Below are 17,649 nucleotides of genomic sequence, written 5' to 3' on the forward strand. Positions count from 1 at the left end.
TGTCTGTGCCAGGAGCTTAGGCTGAGAGTATTCTTAAGGTGTTCCTTCATGTCATGCATTCTTCTCTGAACAGGAAATGTCAGGAAGCTAATCAGAAAATTCAGGAACTTCAGGCTAGCCAAGAAGCAAGAACAGACCAAGAACAGAAGATTAAGGTGGGTTGCTCTGTGTCAACCTTGTGTGTGTCCTGCAGGCATCTCAGGGGTGGTCTTAGCCCTTCTGCCACCCACTATTTGCAGGCCTTTCTGAGCTGAAGGTGCCCTCAGTGGATGTTAGCCACTGTCCCATCTTCTAGGTACTGTGCTGGCTGCCAGGAGGCCAGGGTGAGCGAAATAACCATTTCTGCTCCCAGGAAGCTTGTGTCCTAGTGAAGAAAGGCCCACTAGAAACACAAGGAAAAAAGTGACATTGGAGATGGTACAAAGTAGACCTACAAAAGTTGAAACCCTGCCCATAGTCACATACTGGAGAGTCACTGAAATGGGTCCCCAAGCCAGGTCCATCTGATGGGAGCTCAGGCCACATGTTTCACTGTGGAGGGTGTTGCCAGAAAGATGATGCCTTGAGATTCCTTCCATGGCCTCTTGTTGCCTTTGGAGTAACAACCAGGCCCTTCAGGAGACCCGTGGCCATGGCTCCCTACAGCTTCCCACTGTGCCTGCTTGGGCAGGTTGTGCGCTTTGCTCCTGCTCTCCTTGACTGCCAGCCTGCTTGGCACCCCCACTTGCCCCCCCACAACTCGCCTTCTTGGTTAGCTTCTCCTGAACCTTGTCCTTCCCTCTATGACCCTTAGCCCACCTCTCAGTCTTTGCTTGCCTGATTTGTATTCTGTGTCACTCTGCCTCTGCCACTTGACTTAGCCCCTTACAGAGCTGGACTCTGTGCCATTTATTATTATTTTTTTTGTTTTTGTTTTGCGGGGTAGGAGGGATTGAACTCAGGCACTTGACCACTGAGCCACATCCCCTGCCCTATTTTGTATTTTATTTAGAGACAGGTCTTACTGAGTTGCTTAGCACCTCACTAAATTGCTGAGGCTGGCTTTGAACTTGCAGTCATCCTGCCTCAGCCTCTTGAGCGGCTGGGATTATAGGCATGCACTGCTGTGCTTGGCTTTAGTGGCACTTATTGATAGACCAATTTGGATATAGTTTTGTACTCAGCCTGTTTGGTGATTGTCACTAAATGCCAGTGTGCTTCTGTTGAGTCCTAAGGTGACAGATGTTGCAAAGAAGTCTGTTCTTGCAGTTGAAATGGACTCAGTTGCTGCAGGAGTGCTGCTGGTGCAGAAGTGACTTCAGTAATGAGAATGTTATGTCCTTGCTGAGTGTCTTTGGTCCAGGTGTGCCAGTGGTTCCTTCTGGATAAATCAGTCTGGGAGGAACCAGATGGATGGATGCTGGCACAAGTGGGCAGGGCTAGAGGTGGCTGAAGAGGACACAGCCAGAGTCACATCAGGTGCAATCTCAGGAGGGATCTGGGGTTGGGGCCTAATCCAGGGAGATTGCCGAGGTTCTGGTACTGGGACAGCTTCGCAGAGGAACTTTGTGGTTCCTATGAGTAGACTTTATTTTTCAGAAAAGTTTTAGGTTCACAGCCAAATGGAAGAGAATATACAGAGGATTTCCAGACCCCTTGTCTCCCACCATCATCTCCCCACAGTTAGCACCCGCTTCAAAGTGGATCATTGCCACAGTTGACTAAGCCGCATTGACTCCTCATCACCTAGTCCACAGGCTACACTGGAGTTCACCCTTGGGGGCCACATTCTGAACAGATGCACCCTGACGTGTGTCCCCCATTGTAGTGTCATGCAGCCCTCCGAGCACCACTTGCTTTTCCTCCTCCCCCTGAGGGCCACTGCTGTCTCACTGCCCCATCCTTCTCCTCTCTCCAGAGTGTCCTGCAGGCGGAAGCCACCACATGTGCCTTTTCAGACTGGCTTCTCACTTAGCTGAGACTTGTGTTTCCTAGGTGTCCCCTGGCTGCTCTTCTTTACTTTCTTCCTCTCTGCCTGCCTCCGTCAGGACCTGGAGCAGAAGCTGTGCCTGCAGGAGCAGGATGCTGCCGTGGTGCGGAGCATGAAGTCTGAGCTGCTGCGGCTTCCCAGGATGGAGCGGGAGCTAAAGCGGCTGCGGGAGGACAATGCACACCTGCGGTGAGGAGCTGGGATGAGGCCTAGCCGCTTCCAGATGCGACTGGGGTTCATGGGGTGGGTTTGTCCCCTGTATATGTGGCTGTGGGAGTGACAGTTTCTGGCCTTGCAGGGAGATGAGGGAGACCAATGGGCTGCTCACAGAGGAGCTGGAGGGACTTCAGAGGAGGCTGGGCCGCCAGGAGAAGATGCAGGAAACTCTGGTTGACTTAGAACTGGAGAAGGAGGTAAGGGTTCAAGTGGGCAAGCCGTGCCTATGGGACTGTCCTTAGCCCTCTCCAGAGGACTCTGGCCATTTTCATCTTGTGCAATAGCTGGTTACCTGTAATGTACTTATTGTCATGGCAGTGTGGTAGGAAGAACAATGGCCCTCAAGGGGTCCATGTCCTAATCCCAGAACCTATGAATGCATGTGACAAGGTTGAATCTGCTAATCACCTGGCCTGCAGTGGGGGAGGATCCTGGTTGTCAGGTGGGCTGCATGGTCTCAAGGAAGTAGGAGAGGAAGACCTGCCTGCCATTGCCATATGTGAGGGTAAAGGCAGCAGGTGTGGGCAGCCCTAGAAGCTGGAAAAGACAATAGATGGATTCTCTTGGGAGCCCCTAGAAGGAATGCAGCTGGCCCACACCTGAATTTTAGCTCAGTGAGAACTAAGTGGGATTTTGGGCTTAAGTATTGTAGGAAACTGTGTTGAAGCCACTGAGTTTATGCAGTTTAACTCAGGGCTATAGAGGACTGGCACAGAGGGTGTGCCAGCAAGGAAATGGCACATGGTGCCTAGATGTGAGGACATGATGGAGAGCCATGCTGGGTGTTTTCTTCTTTTTTTTTTTTTTTAATATTTATTGTTTAGTTTTCGGCGGACACAACATCTTTATTTGTATGTGGTGCTGAGGATGGAACCCGGGCCACATGCATGCCAGGCGAGCACACTACCGCTTGAGCCACATCCCCAGCCCGGGTGTTTTCTTCTGATCTGTCATTGTAACTTACCAGTGACGCTGTGTGGGAAAATGCCATTGCTGTACAGTATTGGAAAGTCACCTTGTGGTTGGAGGAGGAAATGGAGGGTCAGTGTCCAGTGAGTTTGGACCAGAGCTGAGGATTCCTGGCTCCTGCCTGGAGTTTTTGTCCTTTTTACTGCTTCTCCTCAGTCATTCTGTTGCTGTTCTACCCTGGTTTGTCTGACATGCTCCACGCCACTGTTCCAACCATCTTAATCATCTTTGGCCGCCCTGAATTACACTGGCCACTTCCTGACCTGGGGAGCACTCTTTGTCCCTTTTTGGAGCTTCAAGACAGCTCAGAGCCATTTGGGGCCACAGAGCCCTCTGAGCAGCTGCTGCGGCTGTTTGCCATCAGTGGGGCCTTCCAGGGCGGCTCCTCCTCAGAGGTAGCTTCTGTAGGAGTGTATTGGAAAGATGACTGTCAGCCAACTGCTCTTCTCTTTTTTTCTCTGGACATAGTTATATTTAAAATTGTTTTAAGATTTGGAGGTTTAGAATTACATTGCTTGTAGTTTGAAGTCCTGCTGTGGATGCTTGCTGGCTCTTTGACTCTGGGCCAGTTCTTTAACCTGTTTGTCTCTTCATCTGCAGAGTGAGGAATAGTGACAGTGTCTGCCTCATGTCAAGTGTTCAGAGCAGGGCCTGGTGCATAGTAACTTGACCAGCACTGGCTGTAGGAAAGTTAATAACCAAGCATGTGCTTGGTACATAGAGGAGATCTGGAAATACTCGAATGAATGGTTTGTAGTAGCACTCAGCTGGTTATGGGAGGACGTGACAGGAGGTCAAATCCAAGTGGTCCTTCCTTCAATTGCTTCAATTCTAGAAGGGCAACTTTCTGGGCTTTGGGCCAGCATTGAACAGGCCCATTCTCATGGGGCTTGCTGGTCCTAGTCTGCCATAGCATTGGGGAAAATTTGTCTGTTAGACTGAGTCCATCTGTCTGGGGCTTGGCATCCTGAGAGGTACTTGGGAGAGGGGAGAGGTGAGTCCTTAGGGTTCAGCTGCCCAGATCTGCACTCTGGGCACAAGAGACTGCAAAACCTTTGCACCCTCATGTTCCTTGTAGCTTGCTGGATTCACACTTGGATATACAGGTCCAGGAAGAAATGAGCTGTGTGCCGCATAGCTTCAGCAGCTGGGAATAATAGCCTGATTGCTTTGGTGCATCCTTGGAGCAGCCACACATCTGAGCTCAGAGATAAGGGCAGATCCTTCCCTAAGATTGGGGGCTTAGTGTCTGTGTCATAGTGTTTTTGTGCCAGTTGTCTGACACATGGTGATAGGAGACCTGCCTATACCTGTTTTTCAGAGGCTGCTGGCAAAGCTGCAAAGCTGGGAGAATCTGGATCACACCATGGGCTTGGACCTCAGGTAGGTGGGCGCTGTCCCCCATCCCTACCTCTCTGTGTAGTTGGCTTCTATATTGACAAGGCAGCCCTGCCTCTTTGTTCAGAGTCCTTTCCAGGTAGGGGTAGGAGCTTTGGACTCACCCTGCCTGTGTTTAGTGAGGCATTTCACAGTGGGAGGGAAAGGGGACTGATGGACTCTTCCTGTCTAAGTCTCAGTAATGCCTTCATTGAAAACCAGATGTCCTTGAGCAGAGCAGGGGCAGCTGTCTAATCGCCTTGCATTGTCAGACTTTGTTAGCGGACTCTGTACATGCCCAGGAAGTAATTGCTTTGGGAGAAATAATTTCTTTTGTGTGATTATAACCTGAGAGGTTGGGGATGAACTGGATTTAGGGTTAAGCCATGATAGTGGATGTTGTCCTATTCGGGCCCCTGGAGCAGCCTCTGTAACTTGTCTGTGCCAAGCTCATTGCCAGTGGGTGGGTGGAGGGATTCAGAATGGGCTGCATGTTGGAGCTGCTGGACATCATGTTCTGACACATACAAAGGGCAGAGCTGTTCCTGTTACCAGTCCCATCTGTCTTCTGTCCCGTCTTTCTGGGTACCACTGCTCATCTGATACAGCACTGGCTTTGTGGTCCTCTGCCTGTTAGCTGCTGTGGCCCTCTGCAGATTGATTGCTTCCCAGCCTTGGTCCAGCTCCCCCTTCTCAGTTCCCGATGTGCTCTAAGTCTCAGGGAGAGTGTGGATTGATCCTTTTGAATGAGTCATTGGATCCCAGAACACAGGCCTGTGAAGTTTAAGGAGCCTTTTGTTTTATTTGCTCAGGGGATTGTAAAACTTGCAGTTTCCTGGTGTCTTTCCTGCTGCTCTGGGAAAGTGAGGATTGAGACTTACTGAGCTGTCCTTTGCTATAATTATACATCGACTGCTGGCTCTGGAATCTGCCACCTTCTGATTGGCAATGTTGGCTTCAGTTCTGTTCCTTGACAATGCCTCTTGATTTTCTTTTTGTCTTGAGAAGTCACAGAGGACAGACCAGGCTGCTGTTTCCTCTTGAACTCCACCTGCAGAATCTGGGCTCATGGAGAGCTGGCCCAGCAGGGCTGATGCTGTCTGTTTCCTCCTGTTCTCTGAACTTGCTAGGTATCCAAATGGGTCTTGGAGCTTCTCTGATCACCCGACACATCTCCATTTCTTACATTTCTTGTAAGGGAGATAAGAAGCCCCTTGTGCCTGATTGGCTCTGTTGGAGAGGTCTGCCAGCAGCTTCTAGCATCAGTCAGATACGTGGAACTGATGTGGCTGGCTGCCATTCTGACCAGAATGGCACCAACTTCTCTGTCCAGGTTGGAATGTCCAGCTGTTCCTTGAACCATTTGGACCCATCCCTTCTGTCTGGGGACCCTGTTTTGTGGCTGGCATGAGGGCGGGCTGGTTCTTGGGAGGCCACATGCTATGTGTGTTGTTCTTCCTGCTGTCCCAAGTCCGTGGCGGTGGTGCCTGTTGCCATCCTGGGGCTGGGCAGGAAGAAGGAGTGGGCACTGCGGGCACTGTGTGTCCCCATCTAGGGCAAGTGGATCTGACCTTTGCCCCTTAGCTAGTGAGACCCTTACCAGGGGCCACACCACTCTAGGCCCCTCTTATCATGGCTGAAAATGAGCACAGTACTTTTCCCACTCAGTGCTTGTGAAGTAGAGCCAAATCACATCCTTAGGACATGCCTCAAGGTATTACTGTCCTTTTGGAAGGCAGAGGGGTGCCATCCTTACTGTGGTGGACCCTTGGGCTCCTGAGGTTTCCTTGCTGGGGGACATCTGTGAAGGGCAGGTCTTTCTCCTGCTTCATGTGTTGTGCCTGGTTCTCTTTGGGCTGTTGTGGGGGCCTGGTATCTTGGAAGCCTCTGTGCTACTTGCTTACATTCCTGCCCCCCCCCTCCCCCCCACTGCCACCCAGCTGTCTGAGCACCCACCTTCTTGGGGCAGGCTTTGAGCTCAGGTGATTTGAGCGCCATGGTTATGCTTGTCCTGTAGGTCTGGCATACAGATCAGCTGCATTAGATGAGGCCCTTCATCAGAGTCACCTAGAGCTTGGGCCCTGGGGTGCAATTCAGTGTTAGAAAGGTGCCGTTAGCATGCATGAGGTGTTGGGATCGATCCTCAGCACCAAAAAAGAAGAGAATAATTTCTGCACTTAAACTGGATGTGGTGATGAATACCTGTAGTCTATTACTCGGGAGGCTAAGGCAGCAGGATCTCTTGAACCCCTGAGTTTGAGGCCAGCCTGGGCAGCATGGTGAAGACCCTGTGTTAAAAAAAAAAAAAATCATCTGGAGTTTGGAGAAAGTAGATTCCTGGGCTAAGCTCAGACCTAGTAGGTCAGCATCCCCAAAGGCTGGACTTAATATTGGGGTGATCTTGAGAACTGCCATGCTGAGGATTTTGGCTTTTTTTTCTTTTTTTTCTTTTCTGGGGAAGCAGGTTTTGGGCAGTAATTAGGGCTTTCTTTGTAGGGTGGGTGATTCGGCAGAGCTTTGTACTTCATGAGATTGAAGCTGGTGTCGGGAATGGGCACCCGGGGAGCAGGGAACAGTTGAAGCCCAGTGCTCTGACTTGGGGTCTTTGCAGGAGCAGTTGCATATTTGCATGTTTACACATTTGTGCAAAGACACACGACTCAGTACCAGTTTAGGGACCCACCTGAAATCCATCCAGGGACCTGAGACGGTCAGCCAGCTGTCACTGAGGAAGACTGTGTGGGAGTGGGTTTTGGTCTCTGACATTTAGACTGAGGCTTTGCCATGATTTTGGGGCGTTTGTCTCTGGCTCTATGGGTTCCAGCCACCACTAGGTGGCACTACCCCCTTGGTGATCTGACTTTCCTCTCCGAGCCTTGTGGGCACCCTTTGCAGCCTGTCCTTGGGCCATTTGCCCTCCCATACAGACTTTTTCATTAACACCAGGGGTCTGACTGACCAGGGTGCAAGGGTTCTTTGGTCTCAGTTTCTGCCTTTTCTGGGGTGGGTGGGGGGGGCAGGCAGCAGCTCTCACCTGTCAAGTGCCTGCCATGTCCTTGATGAGTCTCTCTAGGGGTCTTGAGCCCTCTGGGGTCTGTGTGCTTCTGGTGCTGAAAGCAGGTACTATCAGTGTGGGTGCTCTTCTGAGAACTGAGGTCTGGCTTTCCTGAGATTGTCAGGGGATGTGTGGCTTTAGACTCTGGCTTAACATCAAGTTCTCTATAATGTGACAGTGATCACCTTCCCAGTTTGGGATTTTTTATGTCTGAGAAGGCCAGGGCTGGGACTGGGGCTGTAGCTCAGTGACAGAGCGCTTGCCTTGCATGTGTGAGGCACTGGGGTTGTCAATCCTTAGCACCATAAAAATAAATAAAGGCATGCTGTCTATCTACAACTACAAAAATATAATAAAATGAAATAAAGTAAGATAAATAAAGCCCAGAGATATTAGGAGAGATGGTTGGGTGAGTTGGATGAGTTGGCTGGAGTGGGTCTTTTGGCACAAACCATGAGGAAGACACTTTGGGCTGAGGTACTGTGTCTGTCATATGATGATGTATCCAGTGCACAGGATCACATGGGCTAGGTGCAGATTAGGCTTCCTGAGAGTCCCAGAGAGGGAGGAAATGGCAGTGTGTGTGTGATGCTGTGGCTTGGGGTGCCAGGGACCTGTGACCCAGCAGGGATGAAGAGCATTGGTGCTAGGAAGCATGTAAGCATGGTATCCTCATCCTGAGGGGCTTTGAGAGTTTACTGAAGGATTCAGCACAGTGTGGGGTGGCGACATGATGAACTTGGTCTTTCAAGAGCTCTGTCTGTCTAGGGAATGACTTGAAGTATGGAAAGTGCACAGTTGGAGGCGGTGACCAGGAAGGACTGCCTGGGGCCCTGATGGAATCGTGGAGACGGGCTGGTAGGAAAGATAGAGTGGAGTCCATCCCAGGAATGCAAGGGTGCTACTTTTTAGAAAATGATTTGAATAGGATTAATTAATAAATTATTTTAATAGAATAATCCTATTGACACATTTCAAGATGAACAGAAGTATTTGTGAAAATTTAACAATTATGATTGAAACTCTCAGCCAGCTAGGAAAAGAGGGGAAATTCCATAAGCAGATAAAAGCCATTTGTGAAAAACAACAATGAATATAATATTGATAGACTGACCACTGCCCTGACATTGGGGACGAGGCAGAGCTGTCATTGTACTGAATGTCCTCGCTGTGCAATCAGGTAAGAGAAAGAAAAGGTTAGACAAGCTGGATAGAACAAATGAAACTGTCTCCATTTGGAGACAACATAATTATTTATGTCAGAAGTCTTGAGGAGTGAATAAAAAAGTATCTAGGGCCACGCAGAGGGAGGCTGAGGCAGGAGGGTTGCAAGTTCAAGGCCATTCTCAACAATTTAGTGAGACCCTTTCTCAAACAAACAAACAAACAAACAAAAACTCTGGAGGTTCAGCTCAGAGGTAAAAGCACCCCTGGGTTCAATCTCCTGTATTACTCCTGCCCCTCAAAAAAGTACCTGGACCAATTAGAGAGGTTAAGAGGGTCATAGAATGCAGGAACAATATACAAAAATAGATTATATTTCTGTGTACTAGCAGCAAACCATTGGAAATACTGTTTGTGTTGTACTGTTTACAATAACATCAGAATCCAGTGGTGCATGCCTATAATCTCAGCTACTCCAGAGGCTGAGGCAAGAGGATCACAGGTTTGAGGCCAGCCTAGGCAATGTAGCAAGACCCTGTATTTAAAAAAAAGAGTGAGGGGTAGAGGGGGGCACTGCGGTTATAGCTCAGTGGTAGAGCACTTGCCTAGCATGTAGAAGGCCCAGGGTTCCATCCTCAGCACTGCAAAACAAACAATCTACATGTAAAATACTTAGGGATAAATTTAACAAAATGTTTAAGATCTGTACTCTGGAACCCATAAGATGCAGCTGACAGTAATTAAAGATGACCTAATAATATAGGGAAATGGAGAGAAACCGTAAGAGGAAAAAATAAACTCCCTGTGCTCTTAGCACAGCACTCCGACACCAGCTGTGGTTTTCCACACAGCAAGCTGTCCTCCATGGAACTGCAGTTCAGTTCAGACACTGTCTACTTGGAGTTAGTGTCAGATTCCCCCAGGTAAAAGGCTAAGGAACCTTCAGGTGTGCAGTTGTCTGGAAGTTCTGGATGCTATCATTTTGGTTTTTGGGGGGCCTTCCTCTGTAGGCATAATCGATGGCATCATTGACCATTGTGGCCAGCAACCTGCTGCTCTCTCCTTTGTGGAGGGTGAGTGCCAGCCTGACATCCTGCCTTGCTCTTTCTGGTGAAGTGCCTCATCCTGAAGTTTCCTAGGGCAGCCCGTGGCCAGCTGTCTCATTAGCATACAAAGGACCATTATCCCTCTGGAGATTTCAAGGGTTTTAGGAACTTAAGTCAGGAGACAGTGAGAAAGACCAAATATGTTCCACAGCATCATGGAGTGATCATGTTTGTATTAGAAGAGCCAATATTGTTAAGATGGAAGTTCTCTTGAATTAATCCTTGTATTCAGCACAGTCTCAACAAAGTGATTTCTAAAATTTATATCAAAACATTCAGGACTTAGACTAGCTGTAATAATTTCAAAAAAAGGTAGAGGGCTTATATTGGCCAATTTCAAGGCTAGCTACAAATGTAGTGTGTTAAAAGAGTATGGTATTGGTAACTCAGTGGAACAGAGTGGAAAATTCAGAAATAATTCTAGAATGCAGTATCAGTAGATTTTTGTGGAAAGTGTAAAAAAATTTAGTGGGAGGTGCCAGGCTCTGGTGCATACCTGTAATCACAGTGACTGAGGAGGCTGAGGCAGGAGGATTGTGTGTTCAAAGCCAGCCTCAACAACTTAGTGAGGCCGTAAGCAACTCAGTGAGACCAGTCTCTAAATAAAATACAAAAAAGGACTGGGGGTGTGGCTTAGTGGTTAGGTGCCCATGGGTTCCATCCCTGGTTCAAAAAAAAAAAAAAAAAGAATTTTGTGGGAGAACAATAATCTTTTCAACAAATGGTTGTAGAACAATAGTGTGTCTGTGTGTGGATGTGGTGTGAGCCTGAACACTCACCTCACACTGAACACAGGATTTAACTCAAAGTGGGGCACATACCTATGCATTAAAGCTAGAACTTTTGGAAGTTTGTGTTTGGCAAAGAGTTCTTAGGACATACAGAGCATGAATTATACATGAAAAAATTCGATAAATTAGACTTCATTAAAATTTAAAAACCTCTCAAAACACACAAGAAAGTAAAAAAGCAGATCATGGACTAGGAGAAAATATTTGCAATACGTGTACCCAACAGAAGACTTGTATCCAGAACATACAAATAATACTTACGAATCTATAACATGACCAGATTAAAAAGGGCCAAAGAGTTTGAACAGATGCTTTACATGAGAAGATATATGCATGGTAAACAAGGACAGTGAGAAGATGCTCAGCATCATTTGTCATTAGGGGAATACAAATTACTCATGTTGAAATACCACTACGTACCCAACAGTCTGCCCAAAAGTAGAAACACTGGCCCTCCCAGCCGTCGGCAGCGATGGGGAACAGCCAGACCTTGTAAACATTGCTTTTGGAACTAGGAGATGGTACAACCATTTTGGAAATGTTTTGGCAGCATTTTTTACAATTATGACCCAGCGATTTTACTTTTAGATATTTACCCAAAAGAAATGAAAGCATGACTTCGCGAAGGCTTGTACAAGGATGTCCTACGAGCTTTGTCCTGCCTGTCGGTAGGAGAGAGGAGAGTGTACCATGGGCTGCCCACACAGTGGAAGGCCACCCAGTAGTGAGGAGCGCAGAAGCATGTGTGAGTCTCTGGCTGATAGAAGGAACTTCAGCTTGGACTGTACGACTGCATTTACTTGCAGTGTTAGAAAGGGCAACGCTGACCTGTAGTGACCGGAAGCAGGCCAGATTTCTCTTGAGGGCACAGGGAGTCTTAGGGTGCTGGGAATACTCTAGCGTGAGGGAGGTGCTGGCTGCATGGGCATGTGCAAGTCAGGACTTGCGGTGCTGCAGCTTTAAAATGGGTATAAAAGAGGCCTTGAAGAAGCTGATTTGTATGTTGAAAAGCCTTTGGGGATTACTTGGACTGGACTAGAGAGAAGATGGAGCTGCTGTTTAGAGTCAGCCTTGTTTTGGGAAGGAGTCTGTCCCTTAGCTTGTTGAAGGCCATGGCAGCCTGAACCTCCTGGGTGGCCTTTAGTGCCAGGCTTCCTCAGTCTGTCTGGGTCTTTGGGGCTTAGGGCACTAGTGCTGTGGAAGTGGCATTGGATGAGTAGTGGCAATGTGGAGTCCAGGCATCGGCTGCAGAAAGGCAATTTTGCATGATTGCCTAAAATCAAAAACAGTCATGTGGCAAATGTGAGTGGCTAAAATGAGTAGTATGGCGTGGTCTTCATCCGTCACCTCCACCAGGGGAGCTCAACCAGGGCTGGCTGTCCTTGCCAGCTTCCTAGCCCTGGGACATTGTGTTCTAATGTTCACAGACGCCAATCACACAACAGTAGAAGGGACAGTTTCCCTGTCCATCTTTCCAGGTAACGCCTGATAACTTTCTCGTCTGTCTTTTTAGAAGCATGCGCAGGTGCAGCTTGCTGTTTGTCCATTCCTTCTTTTTAGGTGGGGCTTTTTCTGTTTTGCTGTGCATCTGTTTTTCACCTAGTTTTTGTATTTTGGTGCCTGCAGTGAGGAGCTACCCAGGATTCCATAGTATGAATGGACTCTTATTACCTTTAGTCCTCTGTTGAGAGATAGTAAGGTTGTTTCCAGTTTTTCCCCAATCAGCAGCGCTGTGTTGGTTGGATGAATTCTTAAAAGCAGAATTTTTAGTTCAAAACATATGCACATTTGAAATTGATAGCTCGTGCCAAATTGCCCTTCAAAACTGCTGTACATTTCAATCATCATATGTGAGTCTCATTGCTTAATTGGGGTAATGTGCTTTCGAAGGTTCTAGCAGATTCGGAGCAAGTCACAACAAAGTGAGATGAGCAGGCATCTTCAGTGGCTTGGCTTTTTAAAAAATTGATTTAGCGATTCTTATTGAGAGAAGAGCCTTATTAAATAGGCATGGAGTGGGGCTGGGGATGTGGCTCAAGTGGTAGCGCGCTTGCCTGGCATGCATGCAATGCTGGGTTCGATCCTCAGCACCACATACAAATAAAGATGTTGTGTCTGCAGAAAAACTAAAAAAAATAAATATTAAAAAAAATTCTCTCTCTCTCTTAAAAAAAAAAAAAAAAAGGGCTGGGGATGTGGCTCAAGCAGTAGCATGCTCGCCTGGCATGCATGCGGCCCGGGTTCAATCCTCAGCACCACATACAAACAAAGATGTTGTGTCCGCCGAAAATTTAAAAAAAAAAAAATTAAAATTCTCTCTCTCTCTCTTTCTTTCAAAAAAAAAAAAAAGGGCATGGAACGAGCGTCGGGTCCCTTTGTAGTCAAGTCTCTGCTTTACAGAGAGAACAATTTGCCTGTGGCCAAGATACCTCTGTGGTTTGGCTCCTGGCCCTGGCCCTGTCCCTTTGTGCCTGAGCCTGGCCTTTTTTCAGATCCGCTGGTGGGCATCATACCTGTTAGGTGCATGGGGCTTGCTGGGAACCCAGGAGGGTATGGAGGTTGATGGTGTAGGGGGATGGAGAGCAGGAGGTCTATGTCAGCTCTGAAGCCTGGCAGCTGTGACCACCTGAAACTGCTGACCCGTCACCAGGAGTCAGTGGAGAACCTCCAAGTGCTGACCTGGACACTTTCCCAAAACATTTGTAGCCTGGCCAGATGTCAGGTTTTGGGGACCTGCTTCCCTGATGTGCGAGACCAATTAGAAGGACAGCAAGGGGGAGTGCGTGGTCTCCTTCTAAGGAAGGAGCTAATTGACCCGCTGGGATGCTGTCGTTACCCTGATTTGTGTGTTCATGGTACATAATTACCAGGGCTTTGGGTTGATTAGTGCAAGGAGCTCTGTTGGTGGTTGGGAAGGTGGGTGAGCTGTCAGGTGTCTTGGCCCTTTGTCACTGGTCTTGGCTTGGTTTTCTTTGAGGCTCAGAATCAGAAAAAGAGGAAAGAAACGTTCGACTCCTGGGTGCTTGTGGCCCTTTCCCCTGCTTTTCTTTTGGGCTCTCTCTTCTTAAAGTTAAAAGTCCTTAACTGTGAGCTTTTCCTGTCAAGCCCACAAAATAGTGAGGGAGGGACCCTCAGGCCCCTTGTCTGTAATGGGCTCATCCCCACACCCAGGAGCCCCAGCTGTTGAGCTAGTCGACAGCTCCTCACGGGCTCAGTCACCTTAAAGGTCAGCCTGTTCTCCTGTGGTAGAACTGGCTGCTTGCTGCTTTCTGTTTGGTTGGCTTTCTTTAAGTGCTGTCCTTTTAGCTGTTTGGGATTGAAAGGTAGGCCTTGTCTTCTGAGCCTTGGTGTGTGCATACAGCAGGCATTCACTGGTGTTGGGAGAGGGAGAGGGGTGCTCATATGTTAGGCATGGTACAGGCTGGAGCCCTCATCTCCCAGTGGGAAGCAGAGCAAGGGGAGCCCCAGGGAGGCAGCCCATCTGCTTCTTTGCCCCTTGTAAAGTTTGGGTGCCTGTTCTCGTGACATTGGTGGCCACCCTGATGTGCTGATGGCTTCAAGAGGGGAAAGACAGGCCATGGCTGTTTTATTCAGGTTAAGTTGGGCAGGCTGGGATGGGGCTGTCCCCTCTGCTTGTACTACACCCTGAACAGGTATGATGGCAGGGTGGAACATGGAAGAGAAGCTTTCCAGGAGAGACGCCTCCTATGGCCCAGACAGTTGTGCGCTCTGCAGGGCGAGTTTCTGACCTGGAATTGCTTTATACTTCTTGTTTTGTTCCTGGCGCCCTAAGCTCTTTCTGGGGCTTTCCTCCACGTTTCGAAGATAGGGCTCTTCTACTGTGTCTCTTTTTAAATTGAGATAATAAAATCTAAAGCCAGATGGTGAAAGGATTTAGCTCCTGGAGGCTGTGATGATTCCCAGGGGATTGTATTGGAGGTGCAGTGGCATTTCAGGTGTCCAGGTTTGTTTTGCCTCAGCAGGCCTGCTGGGTCCTGCCACTTGTTGGCTCTTCCTTGTCAGCTGCAGGGTCCTAAGACTTCTCTCTGCCCCAGGAAAACATGGAGAGCCTTGGAACCCAGCATGAGAAAGGGTCAGTTCACTCAGAGAAGCTGTGTGTGGGGTAGTTGCAGTTGACAGAAAGTTGAAGCCAGCTGAGCACAGGCTGTGCCCAGGTAGCTTCCAGATGACGTGTGGCCTTTAGAGGGCCAGTGTCTTGGGCAGGTGTGTTTAGGCCTGGCTTTCCCCTTAAGCCTTGAGGCTCTGAGGGTCATCCTGGATCACAGGGCCCTGAGCCATGGTGTCTTTCCTCACAACATCCCATCACTTGCATCAGAAACTACAAGTCCTGCTCTCGCTGTCCTGCCTTTCCCAGCTTCCCATGCTGTCCTGCCTGGCCAGAGCACATGTTCCCTTGCTGTTGAACCTCCCAGACCTGGTGCCCAGGTCCCCTGCCTCCTGAGCCCTGCATTGTTCTGCCTGGGAATCAAGTTTTGGTCCTTCTGAGACAGGTGGGAGGTGCAGCAGGGGTTGGAGGGTGGCTGGCCACTGTGTACACTGTGGAAAGCTGGTGCTGTGGAGCAGGCTGTCCTTCAAGAAGAGTCCGTTGTTCAGACATATTGGGGAGCAGGTTTGTACTAACAGCTGTGAAATGAAATGATAATTTAAATGGCAGGCACAGGGCTGTCTGAGAGGTTGCAGGGCATTGGTGGTCTTTCTTGTTCTCTACACTTTCCTTTGTGATGTTTCCATTGGATCTGGGTGCAGAGCTCTGAGCTGCCCCTGAAGCCCGAGTTCCCATGTACATTTTGAACACCTGCAAAATGCCTTGTTCTGCATAAGCTCTGCAGCCTGAAATGCTGCTGGTATCTTAGGAAGGAAGTCTAGGCCTTCTGTGTGTAGGCTCTTGCCAGGCAGTGGGGCCTGCTGAGGCCATGGAGCTCTTATCTGATGAGGATCCCTGAGGGATGAAAAGGAGGAGGATGAAGTGAATGAGGCACCTGACTACAGGGATGGTGGGAAACAGCATGGGCAGTTGTGGAGTGATTTGGGTGGAATAGGGTGCTGTCCACAGGTCAGGTCAGTGGCGCTGAGTCAACATCATGCATGGCCTGAGTGAAGCTTTGCTCTCATTGAGACCTTCTGCTTCCCATCATGCTGACCAGCGGGAACATTAAGATATACAGAGGCTTTGGGGGCTTTGTCGTCAGTGACCATAGTGGAGTTCTCTGTCTTATTCTTCTTAGTGCCATTGGACTCTGGTTTAAAGTACTTTGCATTCCTGAGGAGGTCAAGCCATACTGTGTTGGGTTCTTTTTATGGCCTGGATGTGTCTATGTGTAGATCACTTGCTTTAGTGAGCTTTCTCTCACTGTAACAAATACCTGAGATAATCAACCTACCAAGAGAAAAGGTTTATCTTGGTTCATAGTTTTATAGGTTCCAGTCTCCAATAATTGACCCTGTTGTTTTGGGCCTGAGGCGAGGCAGCACATCATGGTGGGAGCCTGTGATGGAGTGAAACCACTTATGTCATTGCCTAGAAGCAAAGGAGAGGAAAAGGAAGAGACTAAGATCCTACAGTCCTCTTCAAGAGCATGCCCCCAGTGCCCTAAGGACCTTCTAATGGACCCTGCCTCTAAAGGTTCCACACCCCTGCATGTAGTGCCACACTGAGGTCCATGCCCTTAACAGAGCTCTTTCAGGGGACATTTAAGATCCAAACTATAGCACTGCCCTTCCTTGTGTCTGCATTGAGTTCTTTTTTGGGCCTGGATATATGTCTGTATAGGTAGCCATGCATTCATCTTGGCATTGTGGACTCAGGATGTGGGGTCCTTAGGGTGGCACTCTCAAATTGCCACTCGTGATGATTCTGGTGCATCTGTAGAGGCACAGATGTGGCATGACCCTTCCTCCCCACTTTCTGCTGGCCATGCTATGGATAGTACCCGGGGCCTGTGCATGCAAGGCAAGTGCTTGATCACTGGGCTGTACCCCAGCCCTAGAGGCATGCTTTCTGAGGCACTGAGACAGAGGTACCCAGACTGAACTGAGCCTACCTTCCCTTCTGGGGCCTTTGGGGGGTGGTTCTGACAGGCTCTTTGTCATAGTAACTCAGATGGCACCCAGACAGAACTGAGCCAAAGTTGCACTTCACCCACATGGATAAGGATGTGGTGCTGTGGACAAGTGCAAATTCCTGTTGAAGAAGAAAAGAGGGGCTAATTCAGTGGTCCCAGAAGACCTGAGAACACAGGGGTCTGTAGCAGACCTCTTGTGTTGTGTTCTGTGCTGTTTCTGCCTTGACTTTTGCTGCCTGTGCTCCCTGTCCTTGCAGAGGATGCTCTAGTCTAAAGGAAGACTGTGCCTGAAAAGCCACCCAACTCACAGTCTGTGGGGGTCAGGTTCATGGTGTGTGCATTGATTACCATTTTCAGTGCCAGTATGTGATGTGGCACGTTCGTGGGGTCAGTCCTGTAGCCTCAGCACTGTGGGACCAGGTCTGGAAGGCACAGTTGCCTTCAGGTCTGGACCCCTTTGTTCAGGTTCTTGCCCAGCATGATGTTGGGATGTGTGCAGGTGAGTGGTGGGTTAGCTTGGGTCTTCTGTTGAGAGACAGGGCTGCAGCTGAAGAGGCCATCCTGCAGGACCAGGACTCAGGAGCAGGAAGTCCTGGGAGGTCCTGCAGCCTGTGGTGTATCTAGAAGATGGATTGAGAACTTTTTTGATTATTGTGCAGATTTTGTTTTCTTTCGGGAGTAGAATCTCCCAACTTTGGGGATACTGTTTTGACAAAGATCTCTTCTTAGGTGTTCTGTGAGGAGTCTTAGTTGAGAGGGAAGTGTGTTGGGGCACCATCAAGCTGATACCGTACAGGTGTGCTCTGGCCCAGAGGGATGCTGCAGGGAGGACTGTGGAGGGAAGACCTGTCTCTTGTCTTCAACTTGTACACACCACAGTGTATCTGTCCTTAGTCTGTGTGCACTGGCATCCTATGGC

General features: G+C 48.9%; 1 protein-coding gene across 2 annotated transcripts in view; it reads left to right on the forward strand.

Moving 5' to 3' along the window:
- MAD1L1 (mitotic arrest deficient 1 like 1) overlaps positions 1 to 17,649 on the forward strand; it is a 356,498-nt gene that overhangs the window by 13,318 nt on the left and 325,531 nt on the right. For both annotated transcript variants that reach the window (XM_081297224.1, XM_081297225.1), the window contains exons 6-9: positions 74 to 155; positions 2,028 to 2,158; positions 2,268 to 2,382; positions 4,476 to 4,537. In XM_081297224.1, the coding sequence (XP_081153350.1) occupies positions 74 to 155; positions 2,028 to 2,158; positions 2,268 to 2,382; positions 4,476 to 4,537 (390 nt within the window). The remainder of the gene's footprint in view (positions 1 to 73; positions 156 to 2,027; positions 2,159 to 2,267; positions 2,383 to 4,475; positions 4,538 to 17,649) is intronic.

Source organism: Spermophilus citellus (genome assembly GCF_964194105.1).
Source record: "Spermophilus citellus genome assembly, chromosome: 6".
In the NCBI taxonomy this organism is placed as follows: domain Eukaryota; kingdom Metazoa; phylum Chordata; class Mammalia; order Rodentia; family Sciuridae; genus Spermophilus; species Spermophilus citellus.